Source organism: Nicotiana tabacum, chromosome 7, assembly GCF_000715075.1.
Source record: "Nicotiana tabacum cultivar K326 chromosome 7, ASM71507v2, whole genome shotgun sequence".
NCBI classification, from domain to species: domain Eukaryota; kingdom Viridiplantae; phylum Streptophyta; class Magnoliopsida; order Solanales; family Solanaceae; genus Nicotiana; species Nicotiana tabacum.
In genome coordinates this window covers 129,002,516-129,025,988 of record NC_134086.1, presented here as the reverse complement: position 1 = coordinate 129,025,988, position 23,473 = coordinate 129,002,516, and the positions used below count along the sequence as shown (strand labels likewise).

The 23,473-nt window shown below is 35.2% G+C and overlaps 4 protein-coding genes across 5 annotated transcripts in view; 2 read left to right on the top strand and 2 right to left on the bottom strand.

Moving 5' to 3' along the window:
- LOC107771234 (scarecrow-like protein 14) overlaps positions 1-23,473 on the bottom strand; it is a gene marked incomplete in the record, with an annotated part of 34,834 nt that overhangs the window by 9,113 nt on the left and 2,248 nt on the right. Inside the window, 2 exon segments of the mRNA NM_001325096.1 lie at positions 1,940-1,960; positions 12,057-12,073.
- Positions 1,097-10,119, top strand: LOC107794551 (uncharacterized). Its single transcript, XM_016617049.2, has 9 exons — positions 1,097-1,308; positions 2,195-2,296; positions 2,392-2,437; positions 3,671-3,746; positions 4,072-4,435; positions 6,012-6,261; positions 8,291-8,533; positions 8,621-8,740; positions 9,430-10,119. The coding sequence occupies exons 1-9, from the start codon at positions 1,237-1,239 to the stop codon at positions 9,870-9,872; spliced, it is 1,716 nt and encodes a 571-aa protein (XP_016472535.1). The 5' UTR covers positions 1,097-1,236; the 3' UTR covers positions 9,873-10,119.
- Positions 13,302-14,463, bottom strand: LOC107794552 (F-box protein At5g03970-like). Its single transcript, XM_075218624.1, has 2 exons — positions 14,393-14,463; positions 13,302-14,298 (listed from the first exon to the last, which is right to left on the bottom strand). The coding sequence occupies exons 1-2, from the start codon at positions 14,461-14,463 to the stop codon at positions 13,302-13,304; spliced, it is 1,068 nt and encodes a 355-aa protein (XP_075074725.1).
- Positions 18,705-23,263, top strand: LOC107771235 (ribosome production factor 2 homolog). 2 transcript variants are annotated; one of them, XM_016590580.2, is made up of 7 exons: positions 18,705-18,805; positions 18,961-19,053; positions 19,144-19,347; positions 21,983-22,228; positions 22,315-22,557; positions 22,648-22,713; positions 22,797-23,263. In XM_016590580.2, the coding sequence occupies exons 2-7, from the start codon at positions 18,967-18,969 to the stop codon at positions 22,914-22,916; spliced, it is 966 nt and encodes a 321-aa protein (XP_016446066.1). In that variant the 5' UTR covers positions 18,705-18,805; positions 18,961-18,966; the 3' UTR covers positions 22,917-23,263. The 2 variants fall into 2 exon arrangements, with proteins under 2 accessions (XP_016446066.1, XP_075073737.1); XM_075217636.1 differs by having other exon boundaries at positions 18,756-18,805; positions 18,943-19,053.

The window sequence follows — 23,473 nt, the reverse complement described above, 5'->3', positions numbered from 1 at the left end:
AAAGTAGTTTGCTATCAAATATAAATAGGAAGGAGGAGAAAAAGGAACAAAAATAGATGGGGAGAAAAAAGAACAAAAACAGATAGGTGGAGAAGACGCTGAAGTTGGGTATCGAACTCGCGTCATCCAATAAAGGATGAAACAAAACTGCCCCAAACAACCACCTCTGCCATTCCCCTTTCTATTTTATGGGGGTCACAAATAACATATTTGAGGGGTCCCGTCTTTATATGTGCAGATATATATATAAGATATATATAGAGTTTTTGCCGAGGCTAATGGTGTCCGTGACCCCTCAATCCGTAGCTTAGGTCCGCTTCTGCACTAGTCTATGCCTCTCACTGTTACGAATGAGCATAAGCGCTAGTCTCCTTTGATCAACAGTAAGCGTTCATTTTAAATAAGAATGAAGACCTTTTGCTTCAAGTTTTAAGTAATTCAATAACATCAACTAATACCCTTGAAATTGAGTTTGTTCAACCATTAGATGTTTCTTTTATATTTTGTAATTTTACATTTATTATTAAGATTTTTATTTAGTATAAAAAAGCTTCGGAATGTTAATTAGTTTGAACTTTAAATTTCACACCAAGTATACCATTTTTAGCGGTCTACACAACTGAAGTGCCTTGAAAGTATGTCAATTGGTAGGTCTCATTATTATTTTTATATACTTTCTCAATTTTGTGTTATGCTGAACTTTTTTTTTGGGTCCTAATTTTCTTATTTACTAATCAAAACTTATTAGTACCATCAATATTGCAGCTAAAAAAATCGTAAAAGATCTATGAAACTAATATTTTAAGGTGTTCAATGTTTCCCTTCATCTAACAATAAGCATATTTAAGTGCAAATTATGTACATATGCATCAATATATATAAATTGTCAAAATTAAATATTTCTCATAAATTATATAATTTTCTCCTCAAAAGATAGCTTTCTAATATACGATACTCGAAAGTGTAATAATATTAGTTTAATATTAATATTCATACCAAATAAATAAATGATAAAATGTAGGAGTAGTGTATATGTTTATTTCAATTCCGGCATAATGTTTCCTTTAAAGGTAAATTAGTTTGATTTTAAGTAAACATTATTATCAAGTATACAAGGTTTCTGACGGAAAAATACAAAGACGGCGGCGTTTTCCCTCTCTTTCCTATATCGTGCGCCAATAAGGGTGACTCAGTCCAGTTCCACTGTTGTAGACGTCGTCTTGTTCCTTGTCGAGTATGAGAGAAATCGTAACTGTTCAAGTGGGGAATTATGCCAACTTTATTGGCTCTCACTTCTGGAACTTCCAGGTAAACCCCCTTTTACTGCTATTTGTCTGTGTCTAATTCAAGAAGCAGCTCAGTTCTCTTTAGCTGTCACGCTTAGTTAAATATGTAGGTTTATCGAATGCCCATTTGCTTGTTTTAGACAGACGCTAAGGTAGTAAATTCCTTTGAGGTTATGTTTTTTGCAGTTTTAAAATGAGTAATTTTATATACAACTTATTGTTTTTTCTTACCATGAGCAATCAAATGACATTTTAAGATGAGTTATTTCAAAAATTAGAATCTTGTGTGGGCTGCTACAATCTTTCCCACCCCTAAACTTGGCACTGTGGTTGAGGGCTTTTTGGCAGTAACCATTTATCTTCCATGTAATATCTAGGTCTAGCTAGAGCTATGGGGCTCGGCGGAAAAAAATGTGGGTGCTCCTAATTGAAATTACTAGTTTACAATCTAATTAGACCCAAAAAAGAAAGAAAGAAAAAAGATGAAAATGAAGCAAATATTTCAAAGACTCTATGATACTAGTTTTTTTTGTTAATCTTTGTGATCATCTTGTGCTCATTATATTGCCAATCGATGCGTTAAATTAAAAAATCAGTAAGTCAGAAACCTAGTTTCAGTAGTTTGTGAAGCACCACAGTTAATTTTTGACAAAGGATAAGGATTTTGATCATAGCTCCATCCGCTGATTTAATTTAAAGTGGAGGCTCTCTTATTCAGGTTGCTGATATCTTTTATTTTTCTTCCTCTTTTTTTCTCCCACATTTCCATTTCTAGTATAAGTTCCTACTGGAGTAGGTAACAATGTTCCCAGTTCTTGGTTGTAAATTCAGGGTAATAGGCTGCGAGTTGGTTAAGCACTACTGATTTTGTTGGCTAATATTTTCTTACTCAATGTTGAACATTGAAGGATGAATTACTTGGATTGGCTGAAAGCCCTGGGACTGATCAAGTATTCAGAAATCATGGTCTTGATATGGACGTGTTGTATCGTACTGGTGAAACTCAGCAGGTGAGTTATCTGATCATAAACTTTATCGTGGATTATGTCCTTGTTATATAGCTATCACATACTTAGAGCTACTCTCTCACATTTTTGGAATGTAGGGCGTCCTTACATACACCCCTCGAATGGTCTCAGTAAATTTTCAAGGTATATTATCTAATTGTCATGTGGAGTTGCCTCAAAGATCTCTTTTTCTTAAGCACCATGGTTTGGGGTTTATGCTATACTGTTATCTTGGAACTGCATGAATCTTCTTGTTACTGCCTACTCTTCTAGTGGTAATCAGAATATGTGGGACCTCAAGCTAGTAAGTAAATAGGTTTCTTTGGAAGTTGCCTTACCTCCATATCTTCTACACTAGAATATTTAGCAGTTAGCTTGTACGCACATTATATAGGACATGACTCGGATTAAAAAAATAAATTATATATGATATGAAGGTTAAACAGGAGCTTTGTAGTTTGTGGTAGGTATGGTTGTAATAAAGATCAAAATAATCGAGGAGCTATTTTTGACGCAGTTCAATAGCATTTCTGCATCCATATTCAATAATGATTTTGGCTGGTTCCAAGTCTTTCTTTAATTAGAATTTGAATTTTCATGTAAGATCAGAGATGGGTGGAATTTAAGTGGAGGCGAGCTCTATTCTTCTCGCAATTATGTGCTGTGTAGTTGAACCTCTGTGGTTGAATTATCTATTTTGAAATTCAACTATTGTTTGCATGTTGAAGCCAGGATTTCTTCATTGAAATCACTGTTGCTGGAGTAGTCATTACATTTTGATATTGATCATAACAGTGCTAACAGAATGATGGACAAAGAAAAAGAAATGTTCTATAAAATTTGAATCACAGATCAGGACAAGTATATTTCAAGCAGGAAAAATCTGGAAAGTTTGGTAGAACTCGATCTGTTTTCCTAGTTCTTGTCTTTACACTTTTTCCACAGACTTACACCTTATGTATCTGAGGGGTTATATTCTTAATTATTGAAATGAACAAATTATGATCAAAGAGTTGGCCGAGGCAGAAATACCTTTCTTAAAGTTTACTGTAATACCCTGTATGGAGCACATATGTTGCAATACTCAAATTATAATTGCATAGGCTTAACCTCAAAGCTTATCTGTTTTACTTATGTCATTCCAACTAATCATTTGTTGACTCGTTCTCCACGAATATATGTGCACATTATATCATCTCATGACTGGAAGATGTCTACTAGGCATAATCACATTTTTACCTAAGTTATGAATTGTTCTGCTGTCACCCATTGGTGAAACCAACAAGCAGAGGAAAAGAACAACATATTTTCATATTATGCTAGAGAATAAGTTGTCCATAACTCAGTTAATTGATCTAACAAATGGTAACATGATAGGGTCCCTTGGATCTTTGAGTTCACGTGGATCTTTGTACAATCAAATCCCAGCCAAAAGCTTGGATGTTATGACATGGTGAGACTCTAAATCTGTTTATCTTTCAATCCATGTGTTAAAATAGTATGGCACAAAGTAAGGCACGACATGTTCTCCCCCTCACCCCCCTCCCCCCACCCCGGGAAAAAGACATAGAAAAAGAAAAAGAAAAACGAGAAGAAATAAATGTAAGGAGAAAAAAGCTGGTTCATCCAAAGATGCAAAATCACTATAAAAAAGGCCCCTTTATAAAAATAACTTATCAAAAAAACACAAAGGCCAACAGGACATTTACACATTGATGGTGATGAGGGGAAGGTTTACTAATTTCATATATGCTGAAGGTCTTCAGACAAATGTGCAGGAAGGGTAGAGTCGCAACTCATGCATCTGAACCTTTAAGAAGGAATCTCTTCTTGCAAAGTTTAAGTGAGGAAGAACAGGAGAGCATGGACAAAGCCGCTTTAGACAATAGGAACGACAGTTCTCAAGGAGAAATTCAAGATAAGGATATCGTTGAATGTTTGGAAAGTGATGTTCAATATTGGACAGACTTTTCAAAAGTGCACTATCATCCACAGAGTTTGTATGAATTAAGTGGATTATGGGTAGATATTCAGGATTTCGATAATTATGCACTGGGGAAGGATGCATTTTGTGGACATCAGCACGGTGAAGAAATAGATGATAGGCTTCGTTTCTTCATTGAAGAATGTGATCATATTCAGGTACTTATGATTGAAATATTTAGGTTACTATTTCTTCTTGCTGGTTTTTTTTTTTGTGATGAAGTAATAAAATTTGTTAATGGCATCAAGAAGATGCAAGATGGTAAGTACAACAGATGAGTGTTAGCTCCAGAATAGGCTAACTATAGTTCCAGGGAACTAACAAAATCCAAAAAAAGCTCAGGGGAATTTACAGGGGAGAGTTTACACTAAAGAGTAACAAAAAACATTTAGCCTTGAGTGCATGATTTTAAGTTGATAAACCATCAAAACATATGATTCCTTTCTGTCCATACTACCCAAAAAATGCATGCTGGTATCATGTTTCAGATCTTCTTGATAGATTTGCCAACTTTCCATGAGCTCCAAACTTCAACCGCCTCTTTGGTACTTTGTGGCATGACCCAACTTAGCCCAAAAATAGAGTAGAACATACACCAAATGTCATAGACAACTGAACAGTGCAAAAGAAGGTGGTTGGTAGTTTATGCAGCTTGCCTACACATATAGCATCTGTTTGGAATCTGACAGCTTCTTTTGATGAGATTGTCCTGACTCCTGAGTGAAACATGCTTCCCGAATTGCTATCCAACTGAAGCATATGACTTTCGTTGGAGGTTTAGTTCTCCAGAACAATTTCCATGGCCAATTGTTGATCAATTGTTCTTCTGGCTGGCTTTTTGTTGTTCACAAACACCATTGGGTTTGTGGGCAGATCAACCACCTAAAACTTGTGCCATCTAATGGTTGTAATTCTTCCCAGTAAGATCATATTTACTATTTCTCTACATGTTTGGCAGCATTGTTTGTCTTGTATGTAAGTTCTTTTTGATGTTGAATGAACTTTATCCTCGTTGAGTATCAATACGCTTACTTTTAGTCCTGTGCTCTAAAACTTCACAGTAGTTTTATTTTTTAATATTGGTGAAATCTCCTGTCGGTCCACTTTGTGAGGTATCAACAGGTTTGAAACTACGGGAGTATGAGCCAGCTCATCTACCCTCCTCCCAACTTAAATACCAACCCTTTTGTCCATGTCAGGGTCCGAACCTATGATGTGTGACAAGTCCGCACTTCATGTGTTGCGTCCTTACCATTGAACCAAAGCCCTGGGGGCAGCCTCACTATACTACCAGACTATAATATCTTATCTGTTGTCAGGTTGGTTTATCAACAACATGAACAACTACACCTGGATGCCAAGCAAGTTGAAAGTCTGATGAATCCTCACTGATCATGTTGCTCCATTTAAGCTCATCTCAGACCAATATTATTGTCCGATTGGTTTATATCTGACCTAAATAACCTCGTATAAATTCGTCTGGTATTCAGATGCTTGATTATAGCAGTTTGAGTATCAACTTTTCAGCTTGATGTTGGGAACGTGACTATACATTCTCCCCCTTGCTTTCTGAGATCTTAAATCTTGCACTCTTTTTGGACTCAAATGGTTTCATCTTCCTTTACTGCTTGACATGTGTCTATGCATAAATGCCTAATCAAACATGATTTCACCTGCACTTGTGTTTGTTTCCTGTTGGCAAGAGTTGATCTTTTGTTAATATCTCTTTGACAGGGGATACAATGCGTTGTTGATGACTCTGGAGGGTTTTCTGGTGTAGCTGCAGCATTTCTGGAGAACATTGCAGATGAGTATCCGAACGTCCCCGTTTTACTATATAATGCACGTACTCCTAGCTTGCACATGGATTCCAAAGGCCGCAAGCAAGCTATCTCGCGTAATCTTCACGATGCAGTCTCATTTTCAAGGCTATCAGAGTTATGTAAATTGATTATCCCTGTTGGTCTGCCCTCCTTGAGTGGAAGTAAGAACTGCTATTCTCATAGTGAGATTCTTTCAATAAAATTGCCCAAGTTCCTTAAATATGGTTGTCTCGAGCATCCTAGATTCCTTTGTTGAACTAAATTAAAATTCATTTTTTTTAATGAAGCTGTTGAACTAAATTGAGTTGCAAGTTCGTGCTGCATGCTAGTCCATCCAAAGGAGATTATTTGTCTGTATGGACTCGTAGGCCACAACAAAGAGATACTTAAAAGGTTATATTAATATTTATAAGTAGCCAACCCATGAGTTCACATATGTCCACCCAGAGGCGGACCTAGGATTTGAGCACGGCGGGGGCACCACCGTATGCTTATCACTAGCGATAAAATTCGGCGTGCAACTCTTTGAAAACTTAATGATTATAATGACTTATCATACAAGTATAAACAAGAAGTTCTAAAGAAAAAGAAAGCACCACACAGAGAGAATTTTTTTCGCAAAATAGGTGATATGGGATAGGAAGGTGTTTGATTATGCATGTTTCATACTTTGAAATTTCTAGTTTTTTAATTTAAAAAAGGGGGTCAGTGATCAAAAGGGCGCTCAAACTTTAAATTATCAAAAACTTATTAAAGAAATTAAGATTAAGAGTATGTTAATAGTCAAAGAACTGAAGAAGAGTCTCTCTTAGGTGCCATTGTCGAGACGGTGTCAAAGTAGTTGTTGAAGAAGATTTGTGCCAAAATGATTTGTATTTTTCTATTTGTGGAACGATACTTTGCAATTTGAGGCTTTTAAATTTAAGGGGAATATTTGAAAAGGAATAAAATTAATTAAATTGACTATTATGTATTAGTAATAAACTATTATTGAATTCAAAAAAAGATAAAAGTAAAAAATAAAGTAGTTTGCTATCAAATATAAATAGAAAAGAGGAGAAAAAAGAACAAAAATAGATAGGAGGAGAAAAAGGAACAAAAATAGATAGGATTTAAGGGGAGCGATATGTTGCAATTTGTGCAATTTGAGGCTTTTAAAATTAGAGAGGGGGGAGGGGGGGATTTGAAAAGGAATAAAATTAATTAAATTGACTATTATGTATTAGTAGTAAACTATAATTGAATTCAAAAAAAGATAAAAAAAAAATAAAGTAGTTTGCTATCAAATATAAATAGAAAGGAGGAGAAAAAAGAACAAAAATAAATGGGGAGAAAAAAGAACAAAAATAGATAGGAGGAGAAGACGCTGAAGTTGGGTATTGAACCCGCGTCATCCAACAAAGGATGAAACAAAACCGCCCCGAACAACCACCTCTGCCATTCCCCTTTCTATTTTATGGGGTCACAAATAAAATATTTGAGGGGTCCCGTCTCTATATGTACAGATATATATATAAGATATATACAGAGTTTTTGCCGAGGCTAATGGGGTCCCGTGACCCCTCAACCCATAGCTTAGGTCCGCTTCTGTGTCCACCCATAGTCTTTTGAAGATATCATGGCTTGTGCCTTGCACATTTTCACTTGCTGTAAGCAAACTTGTGTTTTCCTCGCTCATAAGGAGTTGTGTGATTTTTGTCAACAAGATTCAGCAATTTTTAGCATCAAACAGAATTAACATGTTAAGATTATTTAAAAAAAAACAGAATTAACAAATTTGAATTCCACTAAACTATGCGTCTTTATTAAAAAAGAAGTAAGAATTCCACTAATCCTATGTGCTTCAAAAGAACTTGGAGACTTCAGTAATTGCTGGGGAGAACATGGGTGCTAAACTTGTATGTTTAACAGCTAATTATTAGGTGGTGATTATGTTCTCTTTTACCAGTTCATTCGCTGGATGTTAAAACTGATGGCTGTTGTATAGTTGGTAGACTCTTTCTTCACCTTTAAGAACTTGTCTCTTGTTTGTCTACCTTTCTCTTTTCTAGTTTCTTCTGTGTGGGTCGTAACTTCTCTAACTGAATCTTATCGTATGACCTCTTACTCTGTATGCTTCTCATATTTTAACATCTAATCTGAATATGAGTTCCTGCTGTGGCTAATATTTGCATTTATGTAACTGTCAAGGTAGAGCTTCCCAGTTTCTCTGCATTAAAGACGAAAAGCCTTACCACTCCAGTGCAGTGTATGCGTCTGCGATGTACTCGTTTAGTCTTCCTTTTAGGATGAAACAATCTGGGCCTTCTGCCGAATCAATCTGTACATCTGGTGCTCTAGATATGTACGGAATTGTACAAATGCTAGCAGGCCAAATGAGGCAGAACATGGTAACTGTATTGGATGTTGCCATGCCAGCACCTTCTTTAAGTGGTATGCTTTCTTTTCCTGCCACTTTCATTCTTCTGAAGTCATTTCAATTACCTCAACACCTGATGTTGGAGACTCTTTTGTCCCCAGTAAACCAGGCTCAGCAATCCTTACTCGGAAGTTTGCAGCCCTTGACTCCAGATGTAGCAGAAGATGTTGAAGATTTACATGCAGTGGAAACGATGAACATTCATGGAGCAGTTACATCTGGTATTTGATGTGATCTTTAGCATATTTCCTTTTATATTGTTTACATTTGCTGCTCAGCCTTCTCGTCCTATTTATAGCTTGGGACTTGCGTTTGATTATTCTCATACTGGCTTTCTCATCTCTTTACAGACTCCATCTGCTTAATATATGCCATATTACCTATCTTTATTGCTGCTTTTACTAAAGTGAAGTTCAGGCTATACTGCTGTATGTAAATTTCATTAAATTAACCTGGTTTGAACTGCTAACGAGTAATTACAGATTAAAATATTACTATCAAATCCCTGCTATGTGAGATGATTTTGCAAGCTTTTCATTTGTTGTAGATCTAGAGATAATGGACTGGATACAGTAAAGAAAAGATTGGGAATGAGATGCTTCACTGTTCCATGTGGACTAATGTCAAAGTTAAAACCTACCTAAATAGTGGACTAGATTTGGGACCAAGCAAATGGCAAATAAAATAGTAGTTTGTTAGATTGTTTGTAACTTTAACTCGTGAGAGATCACTTCGAGGAAACTGAGGGAAATCTGAGATGTGTAGATCTGAAATGTGTAGAGTGAATGAATGCCCACCTGTAAAAGCATATTGGCTTATTCAATGAGTTTTAATGGTGCATCTATTTACACCTTTTTGTATACAGCTTATACTTGATTTGTTTAACTTTAGTTTCCCGTTTAATTTTCAGGAAGCCAGAGGGCCTCAATTTATGAAGTTAAGGATGCAGTTCAGGCTGCATATGATAGTTCACTGACTATGCCCAAATTCTCACACCTATCAGTTGCTACTTGCCCTCTTCCGATACCCTTGCCTTTCCCTTCGATCTTTGGCAATATGGTTGGCCAACATGGTGAGCTATTGGAGACCCCAATTTCAGGTTCCTCATCTAGGGGATCTCTTGAAGTCCAATCCTTTCCTATGGTAACAAGATTACGTTCAAGCACTGCTGTTTTGCCCTTTTTGGAAGGTAAACTTGGAAACCTTCGTAAGTTTGGTATTGACCGAGGAGCCCTTGGGGCGCCATTGCTCCAAAGTTGGGGTTTTGGAAAAGATGAAGTGGAAGACATGGGAGAGACACTGTCTAAGTTGGTAGTGACACTGAAGCCTCAATATTCCTCTGATTCAGATTGAATTTCAAGGAGCATAATTTATTTTTGAGTGCTAATGGGATTATTCATCCGGCTATATGCAATTTGTACTATCTTTTTGAGTCAGTCATCTCTTTTCCCATTGCTTTTTTTTTTTTTGGTTGTTGACTTGCTTTAGCAGATGAGTTAAAGGTGAAGAGGATCCCTTATTTAGTTATTCCTTTTTCTTTCTGAAATTAATGTCTTTTCTATATGTGGCAAAAGAAGTACAAAATCAAACTTATTGATCAGTGCAAGGTATACTTGGTAACTCCATTGAGGATGCCAGTTTTTATCAGTGTGCCGAAAGAGTTGAAACAAATAAGCAAACATGTCAGTTTTTATGTAAACCCAAATATTGTTCTGACATTGCTGCACAGAGTCGTGTTTCAAATATTTAAAAGAAATTTGCTAGCGGAAATGGAAGGAATAAAGATCCTTCCTTTCTTGGTGTTTTGAAGAGAAATCCTAGTCCTTTCAGGGAACTGGTTAGAAAAATGCCCGAGACTGCTAGTTAAGGATTTTGTGCAGATCCTTTTAGAGTTAAAGAAGCAGGGGATATCAGGGGACTTGATAAGAGGCCATTTTGCTGGTAATTCATCTTTTGCTACACTCCTGCATTATAACAGCAATCCTTATAATTTAAGTTCTCTTATGTCACGTCCTTAGTTATTAACTAAGTACACGTGCGGCACTTGGTGACTCACTTACGACACGTTCTTGCTATGCCAAGTCAGCCATCACATCCTTAGTTGTTAACTAAGTACACGTGCGGCACTTAGCAACTCGCTCACGATCTTGCATAACTTACTCACGTTCTTGCTATGCCAAGTCAGTCCTACTACACTCATGATCGCTAAGAAATGTTAGAATACATGAGAATTGCCAAAGGAAACTTTTGTATTAGAGAGAACTTAGCTAGCGTTTGAACATAGATTGAGTTGAAACTTGAAAAAATAATTTTTGAAGTAGTTTTGAAAAATAATTTTTGGAAGTTGAAATTATGTTTGGACATGCATTTTATTTGAAAAAAATTTGAAGTTTTGTGAGTAGGAACTTGATTTTCACCCAAAATCTACCATAAACTAGATTTTGGAAACTTGAAAAATATTTTCAGAAATTTTTCAAAAACAGATCACTAATCTATGGACAAACAATGTTTTCAAAAAAAATTTGAAAAAAACTTGCCAAAATGTATGGCCAAACGGGGGCTTAATAGTTTAGCTTGGTTGATGAATTACAAATGAATGCGCCTATGTATATTAATCACCTGGGGGCTAGTATGTAAATAATAATTGTTCTACAAGTCCTTCCATATTTACAACTAAGTCCCTTCTCTAGAATATTCTATACAGCTAGATTCTTCTAAGGACTTTCCTAACAATTCTATAGGGTTCTAGGGTCTTCCTAACGAAACCTCTATATTTCTCTAGAATCTTTATACAAATGCATAAATATCTAGAACATTTCCAAAGAAATTCTCCATAGTTCTAGAATATTCCACCAAGATCTTTTCCCTAACTTATGTAACCATTCCATATGGCAAAAATATATGCCAAGTGGCACCTACGTAGCATGATGATGTTGCGGGTCATAACACTAATTCTAAAATATTCCACCAAGATCTTTTCCCTAACTTATGTAGCCCTCCATATGGCAAAAATATATGCCAAGTGGCACCTACGTGGCATGATGATGTGGCGGGTCATGCCACTTATCCTTAATTTGGCATCCTTATAATTCCATTATGCAGTATCTTAGAGGAATTCAGCGTTGCAGTTATACTAGAAGAAAAAATTTCTTCTGGATTTTATGCTTCAAAATTATCTGAGGATTAAGGTCAAGAGTTAACTAATTCTTTGGACTAGCTCACAACCACACGTGGAGAGGGATATTCCTATGTACTATTCATTCAAACTTTGAGTACAACAACAATATACTCAGTGTAGTCCCACAAGTGAGATTTGGGGAGGATAGTGTGTACGTAGACCTTACCCCTATCTTTTTAAGACAGAGGGGATTGTGTGTATGCAAACTTTGAGTATAAAACTATAAACAATTGAAAACCAAATAATGGAATGGCACATAAGATCTGTACTTCAAGGATAAATAGTTACATGCAAGATACACCGGTCAACAAAAAATCTCTAAAATGGCATAACAAACTGCATCAATAGTTTAGCCCCACCAACACTTATACTCTCCGGGTTATTATGGGGAGGTAAAAACTAAAAAGTAGAAGCAGATTAAACATTTCACATTCAACAATGGCGTTTTTACTTTAATAGCATTAGACAGAGGATCTTAAAGAAGTCCAGACTCTTCTTCTGACCCCACGTATAATATACTTTTATGGTCCGGCCGCATAGCGGAAACTTAGTACATTCGGCTGCCTTTTTTTTTCTCCTCAAGATAGAGTATAGTCAAGGATCAAATAAAGGATTAAGCCGAAATATAAGTAAAAATTGCACGGGGCGTCCTATTTGGTCGCCCCCATTTAAATTATACCCATTTTTCTAAAAAGTTTTAACTTGTACTCACTTTTTAAACAACTTCAGCCCCCTTTCTCTTCCTCCTTTTCCTCCTCAAAGTTTTATCTTTTCTTTTTTCAGAACTAAGGTTCATCCCTATCTGCTTCTTCTTATTTCTCCAGTGAGTCCTATAAATTTTCAACCATTTTTTCCTTTTCGCCGACACCCTCAGCTGTAAAGGTTCTATCTTGATAAAAATAATAATATGCTACGATTATTCTTAAATACAAATAATACTCACAAGAGAGATAAGATCCCCTTCATCTATAAGAATAATATTAAATTTTCAATTCTTAGATTCAATGCTCAGAGCATCTTGAACATCAAGCTGATAGAAAACAACATTTGAAAACCTTGTTTATTCAGCAAGGATGTTGCTTCCACTCCCCTCTTCTCGTTTTTGGCCGTTAAGATAACCTTAACGCCTGATCTCGCGAGCTGCTTGACAATCTCAAAAGGAATAAACATGTCCGATGGATCAATATGATCAAGACTTGCTAACTAATTTTCTTTCAATTTGGTCAAGATGGTGTGGCAAATGAAATTATAAACAAACAAAAACTTAAACAAACCAGTTACAAATTCGTCAGTTACAAAACAAAAACTTCAGCACACTTGCTACTTCAGTCCCGTCTACTAGAATGCTGAAGTTTTGCGTGATTGTCTTTGCTACTTCAGCCCCATATGTTGAAGTTATGCGAAAAAGTGGGTACACTTGTAATTTTTTTTACAAAACGGACACAAATTAAAACGTGACCAAAAAAGCAGGTATAGATGCAAATCCCCGGAGGAATGTCCATAAAAAGTTATCTATATCCAGTTCTAAGTAAATAGGATACTCATTAAGTGCTAATAGAAGAAATACAAATAATTAATAGGAGTAGCCAACACCACTTGACAGTCTACAGAAGGCGTGGCCATTGATGCCACTCATAAGCAAATAATTTGTAGTATTCTGTTCTCCAACAATATTCTCCAAAATCATACACAAGTTCTGCAATATTCGTCTCCAAGTCATAAGAAATAACCTTACCGCTTACATTCAAATAAAAGATGTGGGGAATAGCAGGATGAATGTCCATGTTCTGCACCTCAATAGGTGTAGAGTCTACAAGTCTAAAAGCCTCTAGACATTGTAGAACTGTACTGGCGAAATTTGCAGCATACTTCCTAACCCACACTGCATCTCGACTACGAATATTGCTCTCAAGGCGCCATACAGTTATGGTTGTCCCAACATTCAATGCATAATAGAAAGCCCCACCTGAAAATCCAAGAAAACAACGGTCTCTGAACACCATATCTTGATCATGAGGCAATTCCAAACCCCAGAAACGCTTGTGGACACTATCATAAGCAGTGATCTGTTGAAAGTAATAAAGCCAACAGAATACTCCATCGATGACACCAGCTGATGGGGATTTCATAGTCTTATAATTCCATCGTCTAAGAGGTCTTGCATCAACATTTAGGTTATTGACATTAGTCTCAGAAGAGAAAAATTCAACCGTTACAGAGGACAGAAAATCCCAATGGCGAACTACAGTAAAGGAGATGCCATCTTTAGTAGAGTCATCTACCTTACAAATAAATCCAACAGTTGGATCATTCGTCTCCATTCGAGGTTTAGGGAGAGCCAAATGCTGCCTCGTAGCAGGATTATAAACATAATAAACCCCTGTAAGGTCAATGCAAAGAACAAAACCATTGGATGATGCGACAATATACACTCTCTTCCTGCCAAGAGAATTGACTGACTCATCCAAACTACCATCAATTACTAGTGATGATTCCTTCGACGAGAAGAAGAAACGAATTTTCGAACGTTCATAGGTATCCCGAGCCTGATAAAAGAAACCAATTAGATTTGGTTGAGGCCTCCATCGTCCAGAACGGCAACTACATATAAGACAGAGATGAATCAGCAATGAACTTTCGCCAATGCTTAGATACACACTTAAACCTTGCCAGAGATTTTGAAGGCAAACAATACAATACGTTGATTATGATATCCTCAGTAACTTCGACTACACCTTTACCAGACAGTTTGCGTAGTCGCTTCATACTAATACTTGCCTCTCAAACTTTCGCTAACTTCGGCTACATTATATATAGCAGTTGTTATGACAGTGACATACTATACCCGCCGCTCCAGTGAAATCTTCAAATTTTTAACCCTACGTACAACAGTCCCTTTTCCTTTTCCTTTTGATTTTTTTTTTCTTCTTTCTTTCTTTCTTTTATTGTTTTCTATTCTATCATGCATTTTTTTCAGTGACGCCTTCATTTTTTGCTATGAACTTTTACAAATACTTAGTCATAGAATTTCTAGCTATTTTAGGTTACATGGAAACATTCATTTAAACTTGGGGAAAAAACATGATTTTTATTATTTTATAAAATAAAAATTTTGAAATCATCCTCCTTCCCGTAGAGTAGATACAGAGCTAATGAAACGTTATTCCATCTGTATGTAACTAATATTGATCAGTTATAGACAAATTACATAAGCTTTCGGTCAATGATGTACAACCTGCGATTTAACCACATTTTCCTCTTTAATCAAATGTAATTGATCAATTGTCTCAAACACTACGACTATTTTAAGATGAAGATAACTTTCGAACACCATTTGTTATAAAAGAATTTTTATAGTATCAGATCACCTAAAAGATAATTACATATAATCGTCCATAATAAGTTGTAAGAATTAAATCATAGAACATGCATAAGTATTGTTCACATGTTACTCAGCTGAGTCTTGAATGGAAATCACAACCCCCATCTTGTGCAAGATGGGGATGTAGAGAGAAACGGGGAGAGTGGAAGATATGTTAGAGTAATTTTATTTTGGCTTACTTTTGATTGAAATTATTTATGGACTAACAGTTTGGGTAATTTTTTCATTTTTTTTTATTACCGGCAAATTTGGCTTAATGTACTAATGACAACAAAATTCGAATAGTAGCATAAGAAAGGTCATTTGTGCAAATGTAGGTTTAATATGAGAATGGATGGATATTGGATGAAATTTTTATATTCCTATGCCATATAGGAAACCATATTACCCTCAATGTATAAGGTTTGATATAATTACATTTAGTATATCTAATTACCAATTTTATACCATAAGATTTTTTAATTATCCATTAATTGTACCTTATATCACTCCTACATTTATAGTACCGTATATTCCTCCAAATCTCCTCCACCACCACGTTTCTCTCTCCCAACCCCACACTCTCACCCACGTATCACCACACACCCAGAAACCAGAAAAACCAGAAAAACAATTGAAACCCTCTGCTAAATCCAGAAAAAAAATTGAAACCCTCTACCATTAACGTCCAAAATCAAGGTTTTTTCTTCTACAACCAGTCAAAATTGAAGTCAAATCTTCAAAGTTTCATACACAGCAATAACTTTTGATGGTTATGATTTCGGGTTCCTTCAGTAATATAAGAGGAAAAGAAAAGAGAGCAGTAATTCCACCATTGACAGCCATTAAAAAGCTTTGAAGCTTTGAATTCAAATTTGGGTTTTCAAAAATCATTATTTGTTTGGATTGGGTGTTGTTGTAAATAATTGGGAATATGGTTTGGAGTTTATATCTCAATTTTAAGGGGTTTTGATGAAGATTAGACTTGGTTTTGGCTGAATTTCAGATTGAAATTCAAAGAAGAAGAAGACGTATATTGTAGAAATTGTAGAAAATTTGTAGACTGTTGTTTATTTATTTTTCTTGAAGAAAAATTGCAGTAATATTTTTTGGATTCCATATTTAGCATAGCAGTTTCGTAAGGAGTAACAAGAGCATATAGGAGAATCACAGAATTGTAGCATAATCAGGATTTTCGACATAATTGTGTTTTTTGCAGAAGATTTGTAGAAGTTTTAGTCATTTTTGATTTATGAAAATAGAAAACAAAGCATCTACAATCAGAATACAAATAATCTACAATTTATCGATAAAATATCTACAAACTGGGTACATTGAATTTTAATATCCCAATTCCCATTCAATTGTAGCATAATTGGAATTTTTGACGCATTGCGTTTTTTGCAGAAGATTTGTAGAATTTTAGTCGTTTTTGATTTGTGAAAACAGAAAACAAAGCTTCTACAATCAGAATACAAATAATCTACAATTTATCTACAAACTGGGTACATTAAATTTTAATATCCCAATTCCCATTCAATTGTAGCATAATTGAGATTTTTGACATAATTGCGTTTCTTCAGAAGATTTGTAGAAGTTTTAGTCATTTTTTTATTTGTGAAAACAGAAAATAAAGCATCTACAATCAGAATACAAATAATCTATAATTTATCTATAAAATATCTACAAACTGGGTACATATTTGGACTCGACATGCTTCCCCTGAAATGTATGTTTCACATTTTTGATATACCAAAACAGTACTAAAACATCCACTTAAATACAATTTTTATACAATGTTGTTCAACTTTCATACAATAGGTAAATGAATAAAAGAAAAATAAATAAACAACAGTCTATAATTTTTCTTCAATTTATCTACAATTTTTCTACAATTTCTGCAATATACGTCTTCTTCTTCTTCTTCTTCTTCGAGTTTCAATCTGAAATTCAGTCAAAACCAAGTCTAATCTTCACCAAAACCCCTCAAAATTGAGATATAAACTCCAAACCATATTCCCAATTATTTTCAACAATACCCAATCCAAACAAATAATGATTTTTGAAAACCCAAATTTGAATTCAAAGATTTCAAGTTTTTTAATAGCTGTCAATGGTGGAATTACTGCTCTCTTTTCCTTTGATTTGTATTACTGAAATTTGGACATAATTGCGTTTGATGTAGAAGAATTGTAGAAGATTTAGTCGTTTTTGACTTGTGAATTATGAAAGAATAATCAATTCGTTTTTGAATTGTAGAAGAATAATCAATTCATTTTTTAATTGTAGAAGAATAATTGCGTTTGATGTAGAGACGCTAAATTTGAAACGAAACTGACGAAAAAGATTAATGTGCATGATTTGCGTTTGGAAGATCTGGAAGAATATTTAATCCCCCAATTTTAGTGCGCCTAAATAAGGAAGTCTACAGATACAATGATTCCTTATTTAATGCATGTTCTATATTTTGTAGAAATACTATTAGCAAGAAGGATAATATGCAAACTATGAACATATTTGGTAATATAGTTTCCTATATGGTATATAAACGAAAATTTCCCATGTTGGATCAGTAGTATTTTAGTCAACTTGGGCCTGGGCATTTTCACTAGGCCCACAATTGAAACCAGGCAAATAACACCCGCCCAAAACGGGGCATTTGCATCTACACCCGCTTTTTGGGTCACGTTTTAACTTGTATCCGCTTTGCAAAAATAATTGCAAGTGCACCCACTTTTTCGCGTAACTTCAGCATACAGGGCTGAAGTAGCAAAGACAATCACACCAAACTTCAGCATTCTAGTAGACGGGCCTGAAGTAGCAATAACTTCAGCAAATGATGCTGAAGTTATTTAGTTCATTTGTAAAAACTTCAGCACTAAATAAGCTGAAGTTTTTTTTCCTGGATTCATTAGTTTTGTCATAAAACTTTTTCAAATTTTCAGCAGAAGATGCTGAAGTTATTTAGTTCATTTGTAAAAACTTCAGCACAAAATAAGCTGAAGTTTCTTTTTGTCCTGGATAAGCTTTTTCAAAAACTTCAGCAGAATATGCTGAAGTTATTTAGTTCATTTGTAAAAAATTTAGCACTATATAAGCTGAAGTTTTTTTTTGTCCTGGATTCATTAGTTTTGTTATAAAGCTTTTTCAATAACTTCAGCAGAAGATGCTGAAGTTATTTAGTTCATTTGTAAAAACTTCAGCACTATATAAGCTGAAGTTTTTTTGTCCTGGATTCATTAGTTTTGACATAAAAGCTTTTTCAAAAACTTCAGTACTATATAAGCTGAAGTTTTTGAAAAAGTTTTCTAACATACTAGATAAATAATCACATTATTCTTTCATAGTGTATTATTACTATAAAATAATCCGATTGCCAACAGTATCTAAATCATAAATTTTAGAAATAATAAATGTGAAAATAACAGAATTATGTGGAAATATTCACAAATTATTGTCTACTAACTTACGTAATTATTTATAATTTATTTTTAAATAATCTAATAAACATACTTATGACAATCATCCAATGAACTGAAGTTTCATAGGAGAAGAAAGGAGATTATTTAAAAAATGAGTACAAATTAAAACTTTTTAAAAAATGAGTATAAGTTAAATGAGACGACACAATTTTTATGCCCAAAACCCCTAAACTATTCTAAAACCCTAATATTTTCATAGGCGTAGTTGTTTCTTCCCTTTTTCCCTTTACCAATTCTTCTTCGTATCTTCTCTTTTCCTCTATTGGTAAGTGAAAGCTTAAATTCTTACTGTTCTCTTGCTATTTTTTGTTTCTAGGGTTCCAACTAATTTGTGATTAAGCCATAGTAATTGTTGTTATGAAAGTTGAAAATTTGCTTTAATCACAAATAGTATTAGTTTAGTTTTCAATTTGTGTTTAGGTAAGGATGATGAGAAGTAAAACCCCATGGAAAATTAAAACCCCACAGAAAGGAAGAATCAGAAGGGAGCTTGAAAAACGTGCTCCTAAACTGGTGAGTTTTATCTTAGCAAACCACACTTCCAATAAAAGAGATGGGATTTTTATTGTGATGACAAATTTTTATTTATTTATTTTGTGGCAGGTTGAAACTGGGAAAAAGACATTGATATTACACGGTACAAAAACAAGCCAAGTGTTGAATGAGGTGATGACTGAAATTTATCACTTGAAGAGGGATAATTCTGTTAAATATACCCGGAAGAATGATAATGTTAGACCATTTGAGAGCGGGGGAGAGGCTTCTTTGGAGTTCTTCTCTCTTAAGACAGATTGCAGCCTTTTTGTGGTAAGTGGGTACATGCCCTTTTCCTTTTTGAGGCATTTTTTGGTTCAGTGGGTAGAAAAGTGCTGATATATAACTTGTTCCATGTCAATTTGGATTTGTTTCTGTGGCTCCCTGATTATTATGTTGTTTGCTGAGGATTGTTCTGAAGCTAGACATAAATGAATCATCTCCAAATATTTAACAAAGGAGTACAGATCTTTTTTTCACGATGAAGAGCTATTGTGCCAAGAGATATATATTCAATGAAATACAGAAGAAGAAACATAGGTGCAATGTTGAGAATTTGCTGCGTCATTCTGAAAATCTCCCCCTAACTCGGGCCAAAGAAAGTTCATTTTGACATGGAAGTGCATTGTTTTAATCAGGTTAAGCCTCTGGCTTCTAGGGGATAAGGATCAGAGACCGCATAATGCTTAATGGGTAGCTTGCATAAGTTCATAACAAAAATGGGTAACATTATCTGCCAAAGTCCTTTTAGCTACTTGTAACACTATTGAAGAGTCCACTGTTGATCTTCAACTGTTTGATTATTTAAAATAGAAAAGATCCAAAATAATGTTAGTTGCTTGCAGGGCGGAGCTAGCCTTTGAGTTATGGGTCCGGACCCGGTAACTTTTGTCTAAACTCTATATTTGTCTTATGAAACTCATTGAATATTTACAAATTATTAATTTAGAACCTAGTAACTTAAAAGGACTAGAATCCTAAACTCATAAGTTCCAAATCCTGGTTCTGCCTTGGCTGCTTGATTTGCTGAGACACATTATAAATAAAAATTTGAACTTAGTATTTGGTTGTCTGTATATCCCTCATTGTGCTACCATAGTTAACTATTTTTGGTGCTAATAGATATGGTGAGGGGTTATTTCGGAATGGTAAAACTATATTACTGTATGTCTTGAATCTTGATGTTATTTTAAATTTTTAATAGATGATTAACAATAGTCTGGTATCATGTTGCTCGGTTAACGGGGTTTCTTCTATAGTGTGAGGGATAGCACATTCTAGAACTAGAGCACCCTGACTGTATTTTGTAGCTTTGGAGCACCCTAACTGAAAATGTATTTTGTGTTCATTTTTTAGTCACTCCAGATATTTATAGTTGATATGTGGCTCCTGATAGTAATTGGTCTATAAATTATATTACTCATGTAGTAAAATATATGAATGTCACAAAGGACATGTATGAAGGAGTTGTCACTAGTGTGAAAACAATAGCAGGAGATCCAAAGAATTTTCCACAGCAGTGGGTTCACACCAGGGTTTTGCAGGGCCCCTACTTATTTACCCTAGTTATGGATGAGCTAACCAATGCAACAAAGGATGAGGTTCCATGGTGTATGCTATATTCTGATGACATTGTATTGAATTATGAAACTAGCGAGGGTATCGACAAAAAGCTTGAGCTATGGAGAAACATCTTAGAGGGTAAGGGTTCTAAGATATGTAGAAGTAAGACTTAACACATGCATTGCAAGCTTAGTCTGTATGAGAAAAGCGAAGTTGAGGTGAGGCTAGATGGAATTGTGGTGCCAAAAATGCAAATAATTTAGATATCTAGGCTCATTTCAAGAGAATGAAATGATAGATGAAGATGTTACTCATAGGACTAGAATCGGATAGTTGAATCGGATTAGAATTGAAGAAATCTAGGCTCATTTCAAGAGAACTGCTAAAGTTCAACATATCCACTAGATGAGTCTTGTAGAAGCGCGAATGCTAAGATGGATGTGCGGCAGCAAAAAGATTAGATAAGGTAAAAAATGACCGCATTCACCAAAAGGTGTAGCATACATTGAGGATAAAATGAGAGAACGTTGCTTGAGATGGTTTGGTCGTGTCCTGTGTTGACCTACAGATGCACCGGTCTGTAAGAGTGAAACTATGGTGGGGGAAGGTGTTAAAAGGGAAGGGATAAATATAAAATCACACGAAAGGAAGTTGTCTCAAAAGACCTACAAATCCTTGGAATCAGTGCAGACTTAGCTAAGGATGAGGGGCACCGTGGAAGAGGAAAATCCATATAGGTGATACTTACTAGTTGGAAATAGGTTTTAGATTTGGTTGAGAACTTCTATCATTATTATTTATCTTTTTTTACTTGCACTTTTATTTTATTTTGGTAATTATGATGATATGAGATGAACTTAATGGAAGGAATACGGATTCATATTGCCGATCCCAGCTTGTTTGGGTCAGGTTTAGCTGTTGTTGTATGTAGTCAAATAAATTATATGCTTTGATGAGTAATTCTTGGTCAAGACCAATGGTAAACATTCCATGGTATTGGTTCCACTTGACGTGATATCTCATGTTCTACATAGCATAGTTCCAACTCTTCCAAGTAGTATTGCTCTGGTTAAAGTGTCTATTACATTATTATAATTGATAGTAGATTTCAACTCTTCATGCAGATGAGGAATGACACCTACTGTTAATTTAGATACTCGGAGTGAGATGAGTGTTTTTCAACTCTTGAAAATCTTGAGTTGAACGAAAGACTTTGTATAAACTGTTTAACTCTTCTAGTTTATTGCTTTATCAGGAGTAGTTCTGTCTTTTATGTTCAGAACTTTTTGCTTGTGCTTTATATTTTGTTTTCCGTACCCACTTACAGTCTTTGGTTATTTTGCAGTATGGTTCTCACTCCAAGAAGCGCCCTAACAATCTTGTTATTGGGCGAACCTATGATCACCATGTTTACGATCTTGTAGAGGTAGGAGTGGAGGAGTTCAAAAGCATGAAGTCATTCAAATATGATAAGAATTTGGCTCCTAAAATTGGGTCAAAGCCCTTTTTTACCTTTATTGGAGAAGGATTTGAGAGTGTTGAAGAGTTGAAGCATTTAAAAGAAGTTTTGCTTGATCTATTCCATGGCGAGGTTTGTTCTTTTCTCAATAAGCTTATTCGCTTTGCTTCTTTGAATTGGAAGGAGTACCATTAATGCGTGTGGGTTCAATATTGCAGGTAGTGACCAACTTGAACCTTGCTGGGTTAGATCGTGTATATGTATGTACAGCTGTATCGCCAAAAAAGGTTTTCTTGACCCATTGTGCACTGCGGTTAAAAAAATCTGGCACAGTAGTTCCAAGAATAGAATTAGTGGAGGTTGGCCCATCCATGGACTTAGTAGTTCGGCGACATCGTCTTCCTGATGACAGTTTGAAGAAAGAAGCTATGAAAACTACTCTTGATAAAGCAAAGAAGAAGGTTTGATTGGCTAACTCACTTTTTCAAATCTTTAGCTGACTAGCTTGAGTCAGGAAAATACTGATGTTTGTTACTGGCTGTCATTTTCAGGAGAAAAATGTTGTCAAAGATGCCTTTCAAGGAAAATACGGGAAGATTTATATTCCTGATCAGAAGGTAAGAATACAGTATGGTTGAGTTTTCTTCTAAATAAAATTCTATGACTCTGTTTACCAGTGAAAAATTATTCCTTTCTGTAGGTTGGAAGTGTGGCACTGCCTCACAAAGCAAAAGGAGTTAAAAGGGAGCGTAGAGAAGCTAAGTTGAAACATGTGACAGACCAGCCTGAAGAAAAGAAACAGAAGCTGGATTCGGAGTGATTTTAGATTCCAACCCTTCTACAGTGTGATGCTCCTCTGCTGAGTCAAATCAATTTTGTTCTGTCTGCCTTTGCTTGTATGCTTCAGGCACAATGCATATCCGGATCTAACCTCACTGAATGTATGATCACAGCAGGTTCTCAGAATTTCTGCATTCAGATTAGTCTAATCCCAGCTTTCTGTGAACCAAAGGCCCGATCATTGTTGTCAAAACTGGGAGCTTTCTGATCTCAGAGCGATGGTTCTCACTGCTATTTCAATTTTTCTTATGTTTGAAATCCATTATTTGAATTTTCACCATTTGGTATATTTGACGTGTTTCTAGTTATTTGAAAAAATTTCCTCTATAGCTTGTTATTTAGTTCTATCTGTTTGGAGGGTCATTCTGTAGTCATGTTTACTCATTGTCCTAAAATATTAGTCCTGCCGACTGTTACTTCGTCGAAGCATGTTTTTGCATGTGTAAGGATATCCTGTTACAATCTGTTCATTCAAAATTTCATGTGTTTTTGTAACATGCATTGTTATTAACGGGACTGATACTGCAAACACGATGA